We start from the raw sequence: 21,692 nt of genomic DNA, 5'->3' as shown, positions 1-21,692 counted from the left end.
TGTCACTTAATCTGTTACCTTTCTTATCAGGAATCTTTTTGTCACAGATGTGATAAGACTTTTTGTTACCGCATTAGAAAAATGAATACTGATAAGAAGCTATTACAAATGATGAAAATTTGATCCGACTGTCATGTTGTAGCAGAACAGAAGCCTGTTTCTAGATCCTAAGAATTACATTAAGAAAGAACATGAAGTACAGTAGCTCCGTTTCATAGCTGATGTAGGAATATTAACAGTGGTCCTATTCACAGATTTATAAAATATTTTTAAGATTGAATCTCATTCCATGTCTCCCATCCTCTTGCCTTGGTTTAGCAAAGTTCTAGGATATTTTAGGTAAAAATGAATTCTGTTTCCAGAGCATTTAATGAATATACATAGCACCATATTCCACCGCTTTCCACCATTATTATTTCTTATATTGTTATTATTGTTTGCTACTACTGGACCTCCTGTTTCTCCCCTCTCAATGAAATAAAAACCCATTTTATTTCATTGCAACATCTGTATTCCCTTCTCTTTTTATTGTGCAGGTTTGTTTGGGTTTTTACACTTGCTTTGTTGTTATGCTTCTGCATGAAATCCTGGTCACCATGAGGGACTTTTGCTAATCACAGTGGGATTTTTGCTAATCACTTCCATAACACAAAGAACTCAGTCTTTTAATCTATGCAAATTAACTTCTCTTTTCTGACCTTCATGTGTCATGCTGCCTAACTTGTTTGGATATCCTGCTGACTTAGATAAGTTACATTTTATCGCTCAGATTTTTAAAACACGTGTAGTACTTCTCAGAAGTGGCCACTGATCTCTCCGTATCCTAACAACATGTTAGGCTTTTTGTGAAAGGGAATATCTCTCACTTAAATCCATTCTGTGGTATAAAATGCATCCCACTTCTGTGTTGCAGGACTAGATCTGACAGATGTCTGACCCTAAATCCAGACAACACTAATCCTGAAACTACAGTCCTGAAGATATCGGTGTGGGAAACTGCCCCAGTTGACAGCTAGAAAGCCTCACCATCAACAATTTGTATTGTACCTTGCAATCTGACCTGAAATCCTGACCTGAAACTCAGGTCAAACACAGACATCCCACAAGCTTATTCAAGAAAGCCCTTAGCACAAAAAATAAAAAAAAAAAAAGTTGTTTCTTACTAAGTGTTGTTCTCTGCCTTGACATCAGCTGTCCAGATTACATTACTACTAATAAAACACAACAATGCCAGTTCAGGAATTTCAGTTTAGTGAGGCATTCCTTTGCATTGCTCTCAAAAAGGTATTGATTTCCCAAAAGAGTTAATTCTTCCCAGCTAAGAACAGAAAGTCTATTTCAACACTAAGATATGTAGTCATGTTTGCCTTGGATGAAAATGAGAACCAGGCAGAAATATATGGACAGAAAAATGGGGATAAATAGGGATTTGACACTATCTTCCATAGGAGATATTTATCTATATCTATATGAAAGTAAAACAGAATGTTTCTTTCACCTTGTTTTTGTAGTATAGCATAGACAATCATAGGCATATCATTTTCCTAGGGTAAAGCAAACACCCAACAGACAGAATTCCTACAAAGCAGGGACATTTGACTGACACACTTCAAAGGTATTTGAGCAAATGGCCCTCATGGACAGCCCACAAATTATTCTCAGAGAAAACTTAGGTCCCAAGAAAGAAGGAGCTTCTTCACATATGATAAGCATGCTTCCCATGTGGAGACTGTAGGAAAAGACAAGGCAGCTGCTAAAACCCTGCATGGCCTCTCCATGAGAGGTGCTACCACCCTAACCTAGGATTCGACATGTTCTGTGCTTCAAATAAGGGTGACCATGCTTGTTTTAAACTATATAATTCAGCCACAGTTAAAAAAATAATATGGAACTTTGCACTACCTGGCTGCTTAGTTTTTTTCTTGCCTCACTTTCAAGAGCAATGCTGAGCGTGTGCTGCTGCGGCTCCACCGCTAGCTGCATGCAAACATGGATGGACTTCAAGTGTTGCTACGCAAGCTACAGAAGTTCTCAAAAATGCTCATTACAACTGAAACCAGAGGCATCTGTGGTAAATGGAAGAAACACAGGGCAGTGGCATCCCTCCATCCATTCCTTTCATCCCAAGCTATGCAAGCTGTTTGAGGAAGTAAGTTGAAGCTGCCACATAATGGCACATGTCCGTATGATCTCACATGTGAAGAAAGGTCAATGACACCTGTTTGTTTGTTTTGTTAGTCTATTAAATGCCCCTGGAACATTTTAATGGAAGCTCACACTCTCCTGAGTGTGATCCCCAATAAAGCTTCCAGCCTGATGAGATGGTGCCAATGAAGGTGGTCGGTTTCACAAGAAGCACCTGTTTGCAGAAGCAGGATCCCAAACAGATAGCAGTAAAAAGCTGCCACTAGCACCCTCAAGGCATGGCAACAGCAGCCTCTGATGACCTTCAAATATAGAGTGACAGTAGCATTTATTGTATTTGTTACCACAGAGCTTATGAAAGTGGGGCTTGTACAATACACACAGAGCATCCCTACTCCCCAAGCAGCTTCTTATCTAAATAGACAAGCAGATAATGATTCTGTGATTCTGTGATAAAAGCTAGAGAGAAGGATTAAATATACAAACAGAGCAAGAGGAGTAACAGCCTGCGTATTTCACGTTAGTTCAGCTACTTTTGTTTACTTGTCCTTTGGGCAGAGTTTAATTAGTAAAGGATTAGTTGACAGAAAGACAGAGGGCAGGGATGTTTAAGTTAGGCAGGAAAGAGAGGAGGCAATGGCCAGAGGGAGGGAGAAGAGGCACACAGAAAGTGGCTGAAGTGAGGATGGGCTGAAAGAGGCTGTAAGAAAGGAAGCTCAGGGGGTTCCAGAAGGTGGCTGCATGGCCCTGTAAAAAGCATCCTGATACCTGTGGTGTTAAATGTATAGGGACGGAGGCACTATCTTGCCTTGCTTCTAACAAGTTCATAGCAAAGAGGCAGCCCTGAATGGGTAATAAGGATATTCAGTCAGCCCACAGTGTGCATTGCATAGCTGCTGTACAGAAAGTTTGGGGTTTTTAACTTCTGCTGTGCCAAAATCAGCCTTGAGCTGGCTCCTCCACAACCATTTTTCTGGCTGAGAAGCAATGTAGTGCAAAAAGCTCATGCATCACAGAGGGTGCCTCTCCTTTGCTGTTCCAGATCAAAGAGTTGAGGAGTCCCAGGGACCCCCAGTTCACTGCCCAGTCATCTCAGGGCTGAGGTGGGAGGAATCCACATAACACACCCTTTGCCATCTGCTTTGGGCAGAGCACCAACTCCAGCTGACAACAGGGCCTGGTTTCTGGAGCCTGCTCTGGCTCAAGAAAGGCCCTCATTGTATTGTGGCATGGTGAAGCTGAGGCCAACTGTGGGAAAATGAAGTCAGCAAAGAAGAAAGAGGAGTTGAAATAAAAAAATATGTCTTAAAAGGACATGTTAATACAATCCAATGTAGAGGGTAGAAAGAAGGTGCAGTGCTGTTATTTTTTCCTAACAAAAAGATAAGCTATTCAGCCTTTCAAAATTATAATTATCTTGTGAATTTTGAAGGCAGGAGTTACCTGTATATTGCTGTAGCCACCAGTGAAATGCGGAGGGAAGAAAGGAGGAACTGCCAGTGGAGGGAGGTATTGTATAAGATAAAAAAAAGTAGCTTCTCCTTGGAATTACCAACGGGGTAGATAGTAAACCCCACAACAGTACTCCACTCCACTCTTAGCTTTCAAAATAACACACCATAGTGGGCTGGAAAACAACTTCAGGACAAGGACACAGAGGAGGTGAGAAAACTGTTGAAAGAAGCAGAATGAAATTAGGAGGTGGGATGAAATGGGAAGGTCAGAAAGGAAAGAAAGCAGAAATGGAGAGGATGGACACCTGGGAAAAAGAGAGCGGAGAAGAGGGCAGATGGGCACCAGGGCAGAGGATTAAAAATTGGTTCTTGGGTAAATAACAACTTGGGACAGAAAGTAATTTTTTAAAATGGAGCAAGAGATCAGAGAAAGATTGAAGGGTTCATTCTGGCCTGAAGAGAAAGGAACAATATGATTTGTGTACAACAGATTTCCTGACTTAGCTTCTCCCTTCCTGCCATCCATATGCTATCATTCCTACATCATACCTGCATATTCCTGCATATATGCCTATCATCAATGTTATGCAGAGGGTAACTCTACCCTAACTGAAGGATGTAGATTATAAACCGGAAGTAACTTAACCACAGTTAACCCTGTTTATACTGTGAAAATATTTTTGAACTCCTGTTCTATTACTTCGATCAGTCCTGTGTATTCTTTTCTGGGAATGGGACATCTTTAACTGATCATTTGTACAGTGTGCCTTCAATTGTTGAATCTTACTTTAGGAATCACAGTAAGAATTATGATTAAAAAATAAAAAACTGAACATGCTATTGCACCATTTATAAAAATACACACAAAAACACTTTTGCCACATTAGAGAATTCTTCTCCAGAAATGAACAAATTCTAAAATTTTTTCTCTTCTTACTCAGCCAGTCTAGAGTTTTCTTTCTTTAAAATATAATTTTAGCTTTCTAGACTTGATAGAATCCTAACTGTACCATGGAATAATTCTTCCTGTTCTGTGTGGGTTATACTCTAAAACATTTGTGTGTGAATATATTCGCCATATCAAAGAATCTCCTATTTAAAATAGTGTTTGGAGCTGAACATGGCTTATAGAGGCCATACAGTAGGCTGAAGTGGTGCTCAAATGAATTTAAAAACTAGTTACTTGCCTCTTTATGAGGACTTGTTTCTGTTCACTCACTATAAGAGTATTGTAGAACCATAAAATCACCTAGTCCAACCCCACAGTAAGAGCAGGGTCAGCTAGAGCTGGCCCAGTTTCAGTATTTCCAAGAATGAAGACTTTACAGACTCACTGGAGATCACTGTTCCAGTGTTCAACCACTCTTATATTAGAAAAGTTTGTTCAAACACAATTTCTTCTATTTCAGTTTGTGCCCGTTGCCTCTTATCCTTTCACTGGGCAACACTGAGAAGTCTGGTTCCAACTCTTTATTCCCTCCCATCAGGTATTTTAAAATGTTGTTAAGATTCTCCCCCTGAGTCTTCTCTTCTGAAAGCTAAACAATCCCAGCTCTACTCAGCATGCAGAGTAACACATGTATAATACATTTGGCCTTGTAGAATAGTACACTGAAACAGCAAACACTTCCAGAAATACATATCTGCAAGAAAGAAAAATAAATGGAAGTGAGAGGCAATTGGTATTTTCTTAGAAAAGCAAGGTCGCAACCTTACTAAATAATATATGGCAACTTCTCAAGCTGCTTAATGAAAGTGAAAAAGCAATTTTTAAACATGAGAACAACTTCACAACAATCAAACAATCAAAAAATATACCTGTCTTCACAGAAAATAGTCGAAATATATTCAAAATTTTTCTGTTTGGAATAGACAATGCTGCCTGGAGAAGGGCCTGGGAGTGCTGGTTGACAGCCGGCTAAACATGAGCCAGCAGTGTGCTCAGGCAGCCAAGAAGGCCAACAGCATCCTGGCTTGTATCAGGAATAGCGTGGCCAGCAGGAGCAGGGAAGTGATCATGCCCCTGTACTCGGCACTGGTGAGGCTGCAAATTGAATACTGTGTTCAGTTTTGGGCCCCTCAGTACAAGAAAGATATTGAGGTGCTGCAGCGTGTCCAGAGAAGGGCAACAAAGCTGGTAAAGGGTCTGGAGAGCAGGTCTTATGAGGAGAAGTTGAGGCAACTGGGGTTGTTTAGTCTGGAGACGCGGAGGCTGAGGGGAGACCTTACCACTCTCTATAACTACCTGAAAGAAGGTTGCAGCGATGTGGGTGTTGGTCTCTTCTCCCAAGTTACTAGCGATAGAATGAGATGAAGTGGCCTCAAGGTGAGTCAGGGGAGGTTTAGATTGGATATTAGGAAAAATGTCATTACTGAAAGGGTTGTCAGGCATTGGAACAGGCTGCCCAGGGAGGTGGTTGAGTCGCCATCCCTGGAGGTATTTAAAAGATGCGTAGACATGGCACTTCAGGGCCTGGTTTAGGAGACATGGTGGTGTTGTGTTTATGTTTGAACTCAATGATCCTAGAGGTCTTTTCCAACCCTAATGATTCTGTGATTCTATCATTCTATGGTACTGACTTAGAACTCATCTAATTGATATTGCTCTTAAAGTTTATCAGTAACGAAATATCAAAATGAGTAAGGGCAAATGAGCAATACAAACAAGAACTACAACATGGTTTGAAAGAACTAGTGCAAGTATTTCCATATCCTTAGTCTGCATCAGCTGCATTTCTAAAAGCATAGCTATGAGATGGACAATAAGGTCCAACTGGCACTGAGCCCTTTGGAAAGAGCTTAAAATAATAAGAACAAAATTTTATTTAGCAGTCTAAGATAAGGTGACTAGTGATACAAGGAACAAAGCATGATCTGAATAATGGCAATGTCACACTGGTAATGTTATACTGAATAAACCATAAAGGAGTTTATTGGTGGTAGCCACAACATAGAAGTTAACTCTGAGATTCCATGGAGGGATCCAGCAGCAACACCACAGGGAAAACCAGCTTCTGCACATACACAGACTCTATTATGTAAACAATGACAAGTACGATACTATCAGCTGGATAGAAAAGAGATAGGAATCTATCAAAAGCATAGAAGAAGCTTCTTAGATGAGAGGCCAACACTTATAAAGACGGCATATGACCTGCTTCTCAAAGCAGCTTTGACAGAAGAGGTTTTTTCCAGCATTTCTCCGAGTTCAAACACAGTAGGTTTATTATTGAAAGTAACTGAATCAAAAAGACCAATAATACATGTAACAGCAGTGTTTAAATTACTTAACTAATTCTCCAAGTCTTGTCAGGCCTAGTTATATGCAACCTCCACACTACTTTCAATATTCCGACATTTTGTTAAGAAAATACTGGAATTAAATTTGGATATTTACTCTTGCTGGAACTACATGTTATGACAGCCATTAACTTTGTTAATGACAGTTATCATCACACATACAGATCAGGAAGTTCCAGGGTATGGTCAGGTCCATAACAGTCCTGCTGATTGTCACCTATCCCCCACAAAAACCATACCCACCACTCCTGAAAAAGGACAGTAAGAAGCTGTTAAGATAAATATATTAAAAAATAGTTTCCACCATAACAATAATAAATTTTGTTATGCATAAATGTGCATATTTATAAACAAATATGCATTTGTGGATATTTTTGTATTTCTTAGTAGGTTTTTAATTTCTTTCCTTTAAACAGCTTCAGTGCCACACAGCACTGGTGCACATACTAGGTTTTTTTGCCAGACCTTTTCTTGAGTCAAAATCTCCTGCCTACCAGATCAGTCTCGTGCATGGGAAATAGGATAATTTCATACGTCATTCTCATGTGGTAAATCTAGAAAGTAAAACACTGATGAACAAATGCAGCCACTGTGCATGACAAGAAATAATTAAAAGAAAAACTGTGCAGGAAAAAAATGAACAGCATTAGGCCACGCAATAAAGAGTAACTATTAGCTCATGCCAGGTCTCTGAAAGAGGGAAAAACTAAGGTAGTATAAAGATACAAGCACACCTAACACTTTAGATATCTCCCTTCTTGCCTTCTTACTCATTACTAAACATCTTCCTTTACCATAAAAAGGAACTGATATATCAGCTTCTTCTATGTTTCCTGCATCTGATTAGACAACACGTATTGTAAAAGACCATATCTCTGCAGGCTTGGTTCATGTACAGAGACATATTTGATAGCCTGAGTTTTTAATAGCTGATAACTTCAACTTAATTTGCTACACTGCTGAGCACAGTTTTGGGAATAGTAAATCCATCGGTTAACTCTATCAGCTAAATCTAGAAAGATCCTTTCCAAGCATCAAGAGAAAAACAACTTGTCAAGCATGGGAAGAAATATGCTTCAGCTCATTACGGCTCCCCATGACATAAGCTTAAGCAGCTCCAGGAATAACAGAAAGTTGTGTATTGGTATGCAAGCAAGTGCATGATAATCTGCTTGAGCAGATGTACTGTCTTTATCTCCATTGACTGGAAGCTAATGGTCAGCTTGCTGTATCACTGCCCACTAGGAAAAAAAATCATTTTAATTAATTTAGACATTTGATGATACCAAAGAAAGATCATACAACTATCAACATAAACGTAATTTGTTTATCAGTGATCGTCCTGAAGCAGCAGTCAGGCTGGGGTATTTGCCTCATAATTATGCTGAAATACTCAGTTAATACCATGCCTTTTTCATACCCTTATCTCCCTTATCACACTAAACACATCTACATACATTATTACTTTTAAGAGTGCACAGTATAAAAAGTTTCAGAAGAAAGCACAGATGATGGGGTCAGTCAGTTGCCAGAGACATCTCTGTAACTCATCATGTAAATGTATGCACATAATACATTTTCTTATTCTAAATAATAAGGGGTGCTAGGACTTCATAACTCTGTTAGTAAGAGCAAAACAGCAAACATTTTTAAAGACCCCAGAGAATCTTGGTGATACCTCTTGATTGCAGAAGAGGTCTAGGCTTATGTTCACGAATGGAGACAAGGAACTGCATTAATGCATCACTTGCTTCAGTTTTGTGTTCAGACTAGAATTCCACAATGTTTGCTGCAACTGCAGAACAGAGTGTCAGGCTCCTTGTTTTGGAGGAGAGAGGTATCACAGTTTGCTGCACAATTCAGTATGAGCTGGAGATGTTAGGGACCACAGCTCAGTGCCTAACAGTAGTCATGTTGGATCAGATCAGAGACCCAGTTAATCTACTATCTTGTCTACATTTACAGCAAATAAATGGATAGTAAATTAATGTAAGGAACAGGCAAGCAAAAGTGATCCAGTGAGTTTGCCCTCACAGTGTTTGATGATCAGCAATTAAAGGACTTTGTGCAAGAAGTTGCAACTGGAACAGCATGTAAATCTCATTCCTTGATGGACCTAATGTTCATGAATTTGTCACATCCCTTCTTATCCATGTATAAAGGAAGTATTTTTTCATAAAATGCATAATTAAATTGGAATATTTATTGTCCCAGCAAGCTGCAGAAACCAAAAATATAAAAAGCTCAGGAAGAGGGTAGAAAATAGATGCCTCAAAGTTAAATTTGCTATTTTTCTGTTCTTATAATATGAGAAAAATTAAGTAATTTAATAATTTCCTTAACTTTTCTGTCATCTCTCTTTTAGGCCAAAGACTCCTAGCATGTGAATATTCCCATACATGTAAACCATTCCATTCCTCTGATGATCCTCTCCACCATCCCATTAACATTTCTAGTCTTACCAGGTATTATCACTACTCTAGGACCAGAGCATCATTAAATATGCATGATATACTTTTTTTAAAAAAAAAAAAATTGTTTTTCTTCCTATTCCTTTCTAATAAAGCACTAATATTCTATTTCTCTTTTTGATCATGGCTAAAGATTGAGTAGCCATTATCAGAAAATTATTCTTTCAAACTGTCTTTGCCAAATGGCTATTCCTAATTTAGAGGAAACAATTATCTCTTCATTGATAGCATTATTTTTTTTCCCATGGTTATATTTTATCTGTAGCTCTGTTATCCACATTCAGCAGCAGGACACAGGTCTGCATCTTTTCACTATTAGCGGAAATCTTAATGATTCTAAGCAATTCTGTACCATCAGCAATTTTGTTACCTTATCATTTGCCCTCTCTTCCAGCATAAAACCTAATGACAACACCTAGCGTTTGAAATGTTTATTTCTTTCCCTTATTTCTCATCCTTTAACAAGCTATTAATACAGAAGATTTTTCTTTTTACTCCATGACAGCTTAGTTTCTTTAAGAGCAGACCTCATCAAAAACTGTTGGCTGTCCAGGGATATTGTATCAGCCAGATCATTCTTGTCATTGTGCTTATTTCTTTTATTATGGTTTCTATCTATTTGCCTTGTAGAGAAGTTAGGCTTGATGAAGTACAATTCCCAGATTTGTACTGAAACTTTTCTGAAAACTCTTTCCTTTGTTATAGAAGCCAATCTAAATGCTTAGCTGCACAGTCAGCAACATAGAACCTTAATCTCTGAGTTTCTTTTGAACTCCTGGGTCACTGCTGTCTGTTACCGGCTATTTCTCACAATTCAGATTTACTGCTTTATTCTAAACCAAACTATTACTCCACTTCTGGCATTTGCTCAGACTAAAAACTAACTTCATTTCCACAGCATTTGCTACGTTACTACTATTTTCATGACACCCCGGTAGAAATTAGTACATTATCCCAATGCTATCACTCCCTATGGCCATCAGCAAAGTGAGTTATATGGCATTCTTCCAGGGTATACTGGCTGAGTTAAGTTTTGATAGAATAATGTAAGAATTTCCAGAATAAATGGGTTTTAAAGAACAATTGGTTTGAAAAACAAGAGAACATTTGCAAGTACAATGTCTGGACACAGATCAGTTCTTTCAGTGAGAAAATATTTTGCTTAGTTTCAAACTGGCTTTCCCTGTTGTGATCATATTTGTTCCCTGCTATTAGGGACACACACCAGAAAGAGGAACTGTCTATGAAATAAGAACAAAAACAGTAAACAAAACATAGGTATTTTTTAGCTATCCTGAGAGATATGTGTTTATTTTTCTTTTTTATTTGATTTAATTTACTGACTAAATATAAATCTTGTATTATTTCAGTAAGAAAAAAGAAAACATGGTGGCTGGGCAGCAGTAGAGGGCAAAATACAAACACTGCCTGACTGGAAAAGTTCAAAGAGCAAAAAGACAATTTGTGTTTTTCATGACAAACTCTCTAAATCCACTACAGGACTACTGCAGATACCTGTCTTTGATATGCAAACCAGAACATCTAAAAATAAAACATTATTTTTAAAATTTAAAATAATTTGTGAAATATTTTATCTACATCTTAATGCATGAGAAAGAGGGAAAAAAGCCATTCTTGTTTACACATATTATCTTGTTTGTTCCTACAGAGGCCTTTCTAGCTCTCCCAGGGCCATCCCTGCCATTTGCAGATATGGAGGCTGAGAGACAGTGCTTGGTTTGGGCAAACTCAACAGCAAAGAAGGGAGCAGAACAACCCATGTTTCCTCACTTTTAATCAGAAACCTAAAGCTGTGTCTGGTGCATGCTGGCTGCCAGGTACCAGTCTGGCTCCTACGGAAATAATGAATACCAGAGAAAGACCTGAGGCTATTTAAAATGTACTTCGTAATTATATATCTCCCCTTCCTCAGGGTGGGACAGGTCTCAGGCAAATGCAGCATGGAAATTATAAGGAAAGCAGTTGGCTAGACCCGTACAATAAATTACTCTTGACAACTAAAACCAGAAGTCAAAGTTAGATGGTATAGACTCTGACGCTGACCGTGCAGAATCTGACTTGCCTTTATGGGTAACACAAGTTGGCTGGCACCCTGATTTACATACCTATGTAGGATACCTAAAATTCAGCCTGATGCATAGCAACTTTTAGATCATCTTTATATGACAATGCCTTGAGTCCCAGACTTAGCAACAATTTACATCAAAAGTCTTCTAAACAGAGTCCTTGATGGCCTAAACTGTCATTTTTCTGCAAGCAAAGGAAACAGCTTTAATTGTATTTCAACAGCACATCAGTGTATTATTCTAGATATGTGCAGTGATTCACTGATGTGCTGGCTTTGTCTGGGATAGAGTTAATTTCTTCATAGTAGCTAGTACAGGGTTACATTTTGGATTTGTGCTGAAAGCAGTGTTGATAATACAGGGATATTTTCATTATTGCTGAGCAGCGCTTACACAGAGTCAAGGCCCTTTCTGCTTCTTACACCACCCCACCAGCGAGGAGGCTGGGGGTGCACAAGGAGCTGGGAGGGGACACAGACGGGACACTGACCCCAACTGACCAAAGGGATATCCCACACCATACAATGTCATGCTCAGCACATAAAACTGGGGGAAGAAGAAGAAGGAATGGAGCATGTTTAGAGTGATGGTGTTTGTCTTTCCAAGTGATCGTTATGTGTGATAAAGCCCTGCTTTCCTGGAGATGGCTGAACACCTGCCTGACGATGGGAAGGCGTGAATTAATTCCTTGGTTTGCTTTGCTTGTATGTGTGACTTTTGCTTTACCTATTAAACTGTTCTTATCTCAACCCATGAGTTTTCTCACTTGTACTCTTCTGATTCCCTCCCCCTTCCTACTGTGGGGGACTGAGTGAGCAGCTGGGTGGTGTTTAGTTGCAGGCTGGGGTTAAACCACTACCGTTAGAACAATAAAACAATGTGCAAGAAACAACATACATAAAGCATTAAAATGAGCACTGTAAATCAGAAGATGATTGCAGATTGTAGGGGGGGAAAAAAAACCAAACCACAGATCTTGTTAGGTCCAGCGCAGTCTCTGTACTAGCTCATCTGAGTAGTAAAAATTGAGCAATCTTGGAAAGGGAGGGAGGTTACCATTGTTTAAATCCTAAGTAAAAATAGATTACTGATTGGGTTCAAATGAAGGTTATTCTTAAGGTAACTTGTACTTACAGATTCTTGCTGCCAGTCTAGATACTTCCTATGTTAAAGCACAGTTGCACAAAAATCTCTAGGGGGGACAGACCTTACCAAATGCCCACGTGGTAGCTTTTTTATGTGTAAAGCAAGAGTAAAAAATGTTCTGGAAGATAGAGACTAAGTATAAAGCACTTAAAAATGCCAAATATATAACTGGAATAGTTATTTGGGAAACAGGAACAGAGCTGTTTGAAAAGCGTATTCACTCACTGCCAGTTCTTGACCTGGTTATAGCTATGTGCTTGAAACAGCATTTCTGAACACCATTTCTATTCTCCCTCCATGCAGCACCTTCCCCTCCCCACTCCAAGTTTGGCATCAGATTGTGCCAGCCCTGAACACTGCTGCAATTTACTGCTGAGTCACATCATTTCACTGCTGTCAGAGAACATCATCATCATCACTGCTGTGATTGGAATATTGCAACAGCAACCTTTTGGTATGAGAAGCGAGAGAGGCTTCCAAGACATATGCAGTGGAAAAGCTGAGTATGTTCTTTCAGAAAAAGCTGTCTTCCTCTTCAAAGGAAGTTCCCTGGGTTTTATCATCACTGGTTTGGATATAGCAGAATTAGCTTTCTCCGTGGTTTCCCCTCTGCTCACATGCCATACCTTCAGAATGCCCGAAGGATCAATGTTCGAAGGCAATGGGCACTAGAAGAGACTTCCATTGTTTATCGTGGTGCTGATGAAGTCTTCTGGGGTTGACAGATGCTGCTCCAGAAGGTTAATAAGATGAAGAAAGCTCTTCCAGCTGGACCATAAGAGGGATTATGTCTGAGCAGCAGATAAACAGATTATTCCAGAAACAGACACTGCTTTTTTTTAAAAACTTCGTCACTCTTGTCTTATCAGTCCAGTCCCCCAGGCTAGAAGTGTGTGCGTTGGAAGGGCTTGTCCAGTTCTTGCATTCTGGCATCTGTTGCACTCTCTGCCTAGTTGCAACTCAATGCGGTCCAAGGCTGGGGACACTTGAAAAATAATAAGAGGGAAGACGTTTGAAGATTTTAGTTCTTTAAGAAAACAAAATTCTTCTGCTTGACCTAAATATTCTTATTTTCTGCATGATTGATCTTGAAAACTGTGAATGATCAATAGACAGCATGCATTTGAAAACTGGATTAATATTTTTGATCATTTGCCTTGCCCTCCAAGTTCAGGGAAGCAGAGGTAAGTTCATAGATTAAAGGTTTATATTAAATGACATTGCATATGTTGAAAAAAATAATTGAAAGATCAGGGTGTTCTCACATTACAGAATTGTCTTTAGAATTTTGTGTTTTGACAATTCAGCTAGAGACAGTACATTTACTGATGCTGCTATAAAGTTGGAAAAGGAAATGGCAAGATTTCTTACGTGTGTTTCCCAGGCATTACAATCTCTGTAAGAGATGCCATTTAGTTTTTGTTTATGTGCATATATTCTGTTATGAAAAAATATAATTTCAAAAACAATTATATGGAAGGGGCAAAATAGCTGAAAAAAAATCTAAGTGTTGACATCGTTAAAGATGGTCTGTCATCCTTGAAATGAAGGGAAAGTAGTAAAATATACCTTTCCATTTACTAGCCATTGTCAGAAACTTCAAAAACTTTTAGATATACACATTCTGGAGGAGTAATTCATACTGGTAAATATACAAAAAATGGCAATACCAGTAAGGATTACTGTAGTAATACTAATTGTAAGGTTATTTGCAGAATACAGACAACTCCTCTCTACTTACTACAACAACCAATTATGGCTCCTTTTAAAAACATTTAAAAGTTCACAGAAACTTTAAAGCTTCTTCAACAACAAAAAAGAAATGCTGGTGATGTGATTTTTTCCCTCTTCAGCTCCATATTTAATAGATTTAGAGCTTTGGGGGACATGTTTAATTTTGGGGGATGTTTATTACTAACTTTTCCATCTATGCTTCGATATTTATGTAATTTAATTAAAAGCCAACATTACAACTGTTTTATGCTTGCCCAAGTCAATGACCTCCTATTTTATGTCAACCTCAGGCACGTTAAATGCAAAGAATGTAAAATGATAAAAGAGAGGTCTCATCAGTGGTGTTTAAATATTTGTTAAATAGACAGTGTGAAACACAGTCTGCTCTCAAAACTCCTTGGAAAGTTTTATTTTCCTTTTTTTTTTTTTGGTCTTGCTTTTCTTTGCACAGATTTTCTTTAAAATATAAAGAACAGAGTTCTTGTATCTCACTGAAATGATGTAAATCTTCTCTAGTGGACAATTACTTCAGTACTGAAAAAACCTAGGGAAAAAGTAATGTATTAGTTAACAGTAGATCTATATTGTGTTGCTCTTTAATTTTACTCCTACTTCCCTGTAAATAGTGTCGTTTAATCATTAATGATATTTCGGAAATGTGGCAAAAAGTGAGAGAATGAGTAATAGTTCATGTCTGACAAGAAGAAAAGTTATATCAAAATTCACTGCTTTTGCATTGAAGTTGCATATCCTATGATGGAAAGAGGCAGAATGAATTCCAGGTAATTCGTGCATGCTTGATGGTATCATTACTGTCCATATTTAAAATGAACTGAGAAAGTGATAATGTAAAAAGTCATGCCACACAGTTTCACCCTTTGCAAAGTGTAATGGTATATTACACTACACTTCCCATAAAAGACTTCGGCAAAATTCTGGGAGGCTACCTTGACAAAGAGGAATACAGAACTCTCCCTAAGAGATGTTATCTCCCTAAGAGATGTAGTAGTAGAGATTGGTGCACAGAACGTTTGTCAACACTCAGGAAACAACAACCAATAATAAAACTTCATATAACATCCTGCTTATGTAGTAGTGTTGGAATTTTCTCATTTTTGATGGCTTTCAGGGGACAAAATATTTTTTCTATACATGCATGTCAATGATAACTGGAAAAATTCCTTCCCAACAGTTTTATAAAGTACATGTGGTATGCATAAACACATAATAATTACTTTTTATTGCCATGTAGTCATGCCACATGCAATATTTTAAAACTACATTATCTCAAATATATGCATACAGATCTCAAAAGACTTAATACTTGTGTTAAGAAACTTCTTTACCAGAGCAGAGATGCTTCCAGAAGTATTATATGACTTAGCATTAGGTCCAGATGCTTACAGAAAATATTTTCAAGAGTACACAGGCTCTCCCAATAGCCTGAATACTTATATTAATCACTCATTAGTGATCCTAACATAGATGATTTGAGGCTTTTATGGCTATTCAAGTTTGCGGTGTGTGTCAACTCTGACAGACTATGAAACAGAAGACTAAGACATAAAATACTCCATTTCTTAAAAGAAAAAACAGAAAGTTAATAATCTCTAAATATAGGGTTAATAAGTTGATTCTTTTTTCCCTCATAAATAAAACTATCTTAAAATCAAATTCCTGATTTGCTCACATCTATATTTAACAAAAAGTGAGTTAACAAAAGCGAGGCTTGCTCAGGCCCTTTGGTCCTTCCTCCCTCTCCCTATTTTAGGATGAAAACAGTCCTTCTCCCAGCCCTTTGGAGGCTGTCCAGGAGCACCACCAAGTCCACGGTAAACAAAAAGGAAACTGTAGGGAGCAAAATTAAGACTTTAGAGATAGATTATTTATCTTTGGCCATGACTAGTGCTAGAATCCAGGAAATGACCTCAGGACTTGAACGCAGGTCTTTGCCACTGTCCTAACAATGGGAAGGGAAAGTGAGGGGGATAAAATCTTTGTGGCAGCAAAAAATCTACATGCAAAATATGACAGCAGAGTAATTTTTGACTGCTGAACTGTAAACCACTGAAAACCCAGACTAACTAGCAAAATATAGAGGAGCTTTGAACTCCCAAGACTGTACACTGATGCTGGGTACATCCTAGCACTTGATACAGAGAAAGTAAGGGAGCCAGAGAGTGTTCAAGGGAGTTTAGTGTTATTTTTTATTCAGCAAGCAAATATCCGCTATTTACTCAGCCATTCTTTAGGACACAAAGGCTTTGTGTGTGCTCTGTGAAATCATTTTAATTCATTCTGACTTACCCCTTCCCACTCGGCTGTTCCAGTTCAGCCATAAGTGTTGCAGATCTTCATTACTATAATTGCCTTTTTAAAAAGGGTTAAGCAAATCTGTGCCAAAGGGAAAGGGAAGTCAAAGAACATAAAGCTTCAAAGAAAGAAAAAAAAGACATCTGCTTCTTGCACTGAGTATTTCTACTTTCATCCACAAAATAAGAATTACCAGTTCAAGTTAACTTTCCTGGCTGTGCTTATAAAAAAAAAAAGTAAACTTTTTCTTTTTCCCCTTCCCAAACAAATGTAACACTGGATTATATGTGGGTTTTAATCTTATCTATTTCCTGGCTAAAAGCCAAACTCAAATGAAAATACTAGAATATTGTTGCTGAATCTTAAAGATTAATTCCAGATATAAGCACACCAGTACCATAGTGATTAGTGAACTCTATGTGAATGAACAGTTAGATGTGAGAGTTTTTTTCTCTAAAAACACCTGCGGACAAGACCGATAACAAAAGGTTTTCTCCCTTTACGGGACATTAATTTACAGGTTACAATAAGGTAACTTTGCCTGGAGTCTTATCCTGCTAGAAAACCAGATTATTGTTTATACTGTTCTTCATTTCTCTGCAAATTGTGGTGTGCTAGTGACTTCAGCAATATACTAAGCAACACGGACAGCGCTCATCAGGTGTAGCAAACACACTTTCTTCTTCCCAGGAGGAAAACTGTGTATGCATTCCTCTGCATTTTGATGCTTTAAAATATTTTAAATATATTTTTTCCCCTCTACTTTTGTACCTCTGTCTTATTCCCAGTCTGTCTGGGATTGAAATGTGTTTTCCACTCAATCTCTATCACATAATTTTTATCAGGAATTAAATGAACTATTCTGCACATTCCATGCACTTTGCCCTTTGCAAGCCCAGCCGTGTTTCAGACAATTTCTTCCCCTTAGGACTGTGTGATATTGAACAACTAACTTCCTGAAAAGAAATATCTATCTATCTGTCTGCTTGTATATATATATATACTGGCATTCAGTCACTATGTACTGCTATTTACTGGAAGACACTTCAGAATAGTAACGTATCTGGGAAACATAGGATTAACAATCATCTGGGAGTACCCTGACACCTGCCAAAATGTAGCTGTGTTTATATACCCTTACATAATTGTAGTACACCTTATTGTTTTATGCAAGCATGCCACTAGTTTTAACCCTACAATATACCTGTCTGACAGAGTAACACAATCACCCTCATTTTACAAAAGCGTAAGAACCTGAGATGTAACATAGAAACCAAAGCACTGACCTGTAAAAAGCATTGCAGTCATAAACCAGGACATCAGCAGAGTTTAGCAGGCTGATTCTCAAAGCAACTGACAGATCACACAGTTGTCTTCAAGCTAGTTGTACTTAGGCCACCATGCTTATCTTTTCAGTGGTGAGGGTCTACTGGATTTTAAATTTCCATTTCAGTGCAGAGCCAAAATTACGTTCTTATTGGCTACTCTGAATCTTTCAGTACTCCTCTCAGACTTTATCCAATTGATATATTAACAATCCTGGTAACCCTGTTACCTGATACACCAATTTTAGCGGGTATGCTCCAGGTATACCTATCATACATTTGAGAACACAGATCATAGCAGCCCCAGCCGCCTCAGGCAGAAGCAGTAATGCACTCATCTTTCATTTTGTGATTTTGTGGTTACAGTACAAAATGAAGGCAGTGCTAATCAAGTTATTTTCCCTTTCCTCTTTTCCCTCAAAATTAGATCAATTTCATCTAGCTTAGAAGTTGGCCATGCTTAGAGAAAGGAATTGGACTAGGTGACCTTCAGGTGTCCTCCCAACCTAACTTGGACTATGCAGCTTGACACATAACTAAGTAAGGTTAAGCCCAAGTCACTCTCTGTCAAAATGAGATGGAGTCAGTTAGCCAGAGACTGTAGACTGTATTGCAGGATAAGTACCCCTAAACAGTGAGTGCCTTAAATGAAACGTATGATGTCAAGGAAAACATGAGTTTCTTATGATGCTTTTTCTGGTAGGAAGGAAATGTGTCAAAATTACTTGTGTTGACTCATAAAGCTTTCAGTGTGTTCAGTATTTGTGGTTGGTACAGACTGCATTTATTATGAATGTGGATTTATTCTTAGTCAGTATATGACAACTATATTCACAAAAGCAGGAGAATCTTACCAGTGGCATATTATGTTTTCTGGTCTCATCTATAATAGGCAGATAATTCACCACAGTTATTTTGCCATGAATTGTATAGTTAGCATAATTCAAAGATGTTACAAAATTGTCTATTTAGAGAGAAAAAATTATGTTTTTCTGTTATAAGGCCTAAACATAAATCTCATAAAATTGTTTCAAATTATCTCTTTAGCTTTCTTTCTGAAATCAATTGATTTAACAATTGTGTTTCTCCATGTAGCATAGAAAACCACACAGATTTGTGTGAGTATCTGGGAGGAGGGGAACAGTTGAGGGATTATGATACCTAGTTTAGTTTCTCCGTGTTACCTTCTTGCAGAAATTAAATTCTTTACACTTTCTGAAATTCCGAAGTACCTTGGTTAATGACAACAGTTTTCTTCGGTACCGGAATGTAAATCCAGGCTAATTTAAATGCTTCTGCAAAAGAACCATTATCAAATGCCATCTCCTAGCTTTGGATGGAACACCATTAAAACAAAAAGTTTTGGGGGTTTGTTAAAATTTAGACATTTACTACAATAATTGCTGTATCATATATTTCAAAATAATTTATCACATCCTTCTCCAGATTTATTTCTGTATAGATTCTGAGGTGTAGATTGTTTAATTATAATGAAACATTTAGTATTTTTAACATAAGGATAACAATAGGAATATATCACATAAAGATACATGGGAGCCTTGTGTTATTTGACTGCTGTGTTAACAGCAACATAATTTGTCATCATCCATAAATGTTTAAAGGAGTGTCGTCACGTATTCCTTCCAAGAAACAGGATTTATGAAAACCCACCACTTTCCTGAATTATCAGGAAGGAAAATCCCCTGGTACAGATCTAATTCAAAACAATAATATGGTCTTTAAAAGGCTGAAGATGACAGAACTTATCTTTTAAGCAGGAGCCTGGAGTTTAAGTCATAGAGAGCTTGAGCACAGCTTGTGAACATGTGCAGGTGTAGTTTTGTCATGCTGAATCCAAACAAGAGATACAGGGATCAGGTGTATTTTGTCTTCAGTACAAAGTCCCCACCTCAGGGCCTAGCACCTCCCTGACACATAAGGTGATACTGAGTCTTGGATAACACCGGGTATTGGTAGGTACCTGAAAGGTTCTCTAGTGCTGGGTGTGTAGACACCCGCTTTATGGCACTTGCGCAGGAAGTTTGCTAGTGGACATCACTCAGCTGAACACAGGGTCTTCCAAGCCGGAGGCCTGGACCTGACCCCCATACCCCTCTGCCACAATTAGATACCTAGGCCTCATTCCACAGGCAATGTTCCTATTTAGTGACATTTAAGAATTATACTGACAGAAGCCAACATACAAAACAGGAATTACCAGGCTCATCACTGTCAATATTAACTCTGAGGAATTAAAATTAATTTCAATTAATCTAAATGCCTTAGCCCTCCTCTTTTAGGAACACAGGCATTCTTCTCTGGCCAGTGTTCATCTTCTGAAGCTAGGCATCAATGCCAGCTCCTTATCTTTCAGCAAAACAGCTCCCCAGTAGTGGAATCTCCCCTCTTACCCAGCAGTTCACTGGCTAATTGCACTAAAGCTGAAGAATTGAGATCCAAACTGAGTTCCGTCCTGTGCCTCAGCTACCCCAGCTAGCTTCTTGACAAGACCCACTACCCACCACAATGCAGCAACTGTTGGGGCCAAGTCCCCTCAGCAATTCCTCTCAAAATTCTTTCGCTGTGTGCATTAAAAATAGTTAAATAATATATTGGTCCCAAAGATAAGTACAAGAAAGACATATAGTCTTGTCTTTAAGGGCACTGAGCAATCAGAGACAAGACCTGAGCAGATTAAATATTAGTCTTAATTTTTCTAATACAGGATTCCATGATCTCAAGTTTTTAAAGTAGTGAGGCTTCACGGTTGTGAAAACAAGCTTGGAAATGTGATGCAAACACAGTCAGAGCTACAGTGCTTTATCATATTTTGAAAATCTTTTGCTATATTTGTCTAAGTTCAGGACTGGAGGTCAGGAACTCCACATTTTTAATGATGACTGACAGTGACTCTGTAGATCACCTTGGTAAAACTACCTCAACTTTTTTCCTCAAGTATGCCACCTGGAAAATGGGGACAAAGACACAGATTCTTTCATATGAGAATAAAGAAGGAGAGTTACAGCTTTGTTTAAGGCACCTTGGAGGTGAAGCTAAAGTACAGTAAAATGTTACCAGATTTTGACAGTTATCTGGCTTTCTGCCCGGGAACTATCAAAGAAAACTAAAAATCTTGGACATACCTTTTAAAGTTAAAACTGAAACGGTCACCTTTGTGAAACAACAGAGTTAAATAAAGTCAGTTTGGGCAGGTAAACACTGAATATATTAAAGGCATATGTTTGTTTCAGAAAAGAGAACAAGAACAAAAAAAAATTACAAAAATTTTTTATTTTATGAAAAGTAAACCGGCCTAGTATTATTGGGATTTTTTAAATGATCAAATTATGTACACTGTAAATTTTCACCACTCCAGTTTATTTGTTTACTGCGTTGCATGGTAAAAAGAAAAGGGATCGACTAATATATATGGATTCAATTTCTTAATAACAGAGGCCTTTTTAGATATTTTTTTTTTCAACCCAGGACACTGAAAGCAAAACATCTAAAAAGTTGTTGGTGGAGGCATATTATAGTTAAGTACATGGCTGATCCATCTGGGAGTCTTAGGTAAAAATTTCTCAGTTCAAAATTTTCACAGACACAGGAGAAAGAACAGGTCTGAAGGACTGTGAATAAATAATGTTTGTACAAGAAGACAGGTCTTCTTCCATTCACTTTCAGTAAATATTAGGAAATAAGTATTGGACAATCATG

The 21,692-nt window shown here is 38.1% G+C and overlaps 1 protein-coding gene across 1 annotated transcript in view; it reads left to right on the top strand.

Moving 5' to 3' along the window:
- The first annotated feature begins 13,720 nt into the window (after window positions 1-13,720).
- The window catches only part of IMPG1 (interphotoreceptor matrix proteoglycan 1), a 64,326-nt gene continuing 56,354 nt past the window's right edge, over window positions 13,721-21,692 (top strand). Inside the window, exon 1 of the mRNA XM_075087125.1 lies at window positions 13,721-13,787. Coding sequence (XP_074943226.1) covers window positions 13,721-13,787 — 67 coding nt within the window. The remainder of the gene's footprint in view (window positions 13,788-21,692) is intronic.

This window comes from Phalacrocorax aristotelis, chromosome 3, assembly GCF_949628215.1.
Source record: "Phalacrocorax aristotelis chromosome 3, bGulAri2.1, whole genome shotgun sequence".
Taxonomy (NCBI): domain Eukaryota; kingdom Metazoa; phylum Chordata; class Aves; order Suliformes; family Phalacrocoracidae; genus Phalacrocorax; species Phalacrocorax aristotelis.
Note: the sequence above shows the minus strand (reverse complement) of the source record. Positions and strands in the feature narration are given on the sequence as shown.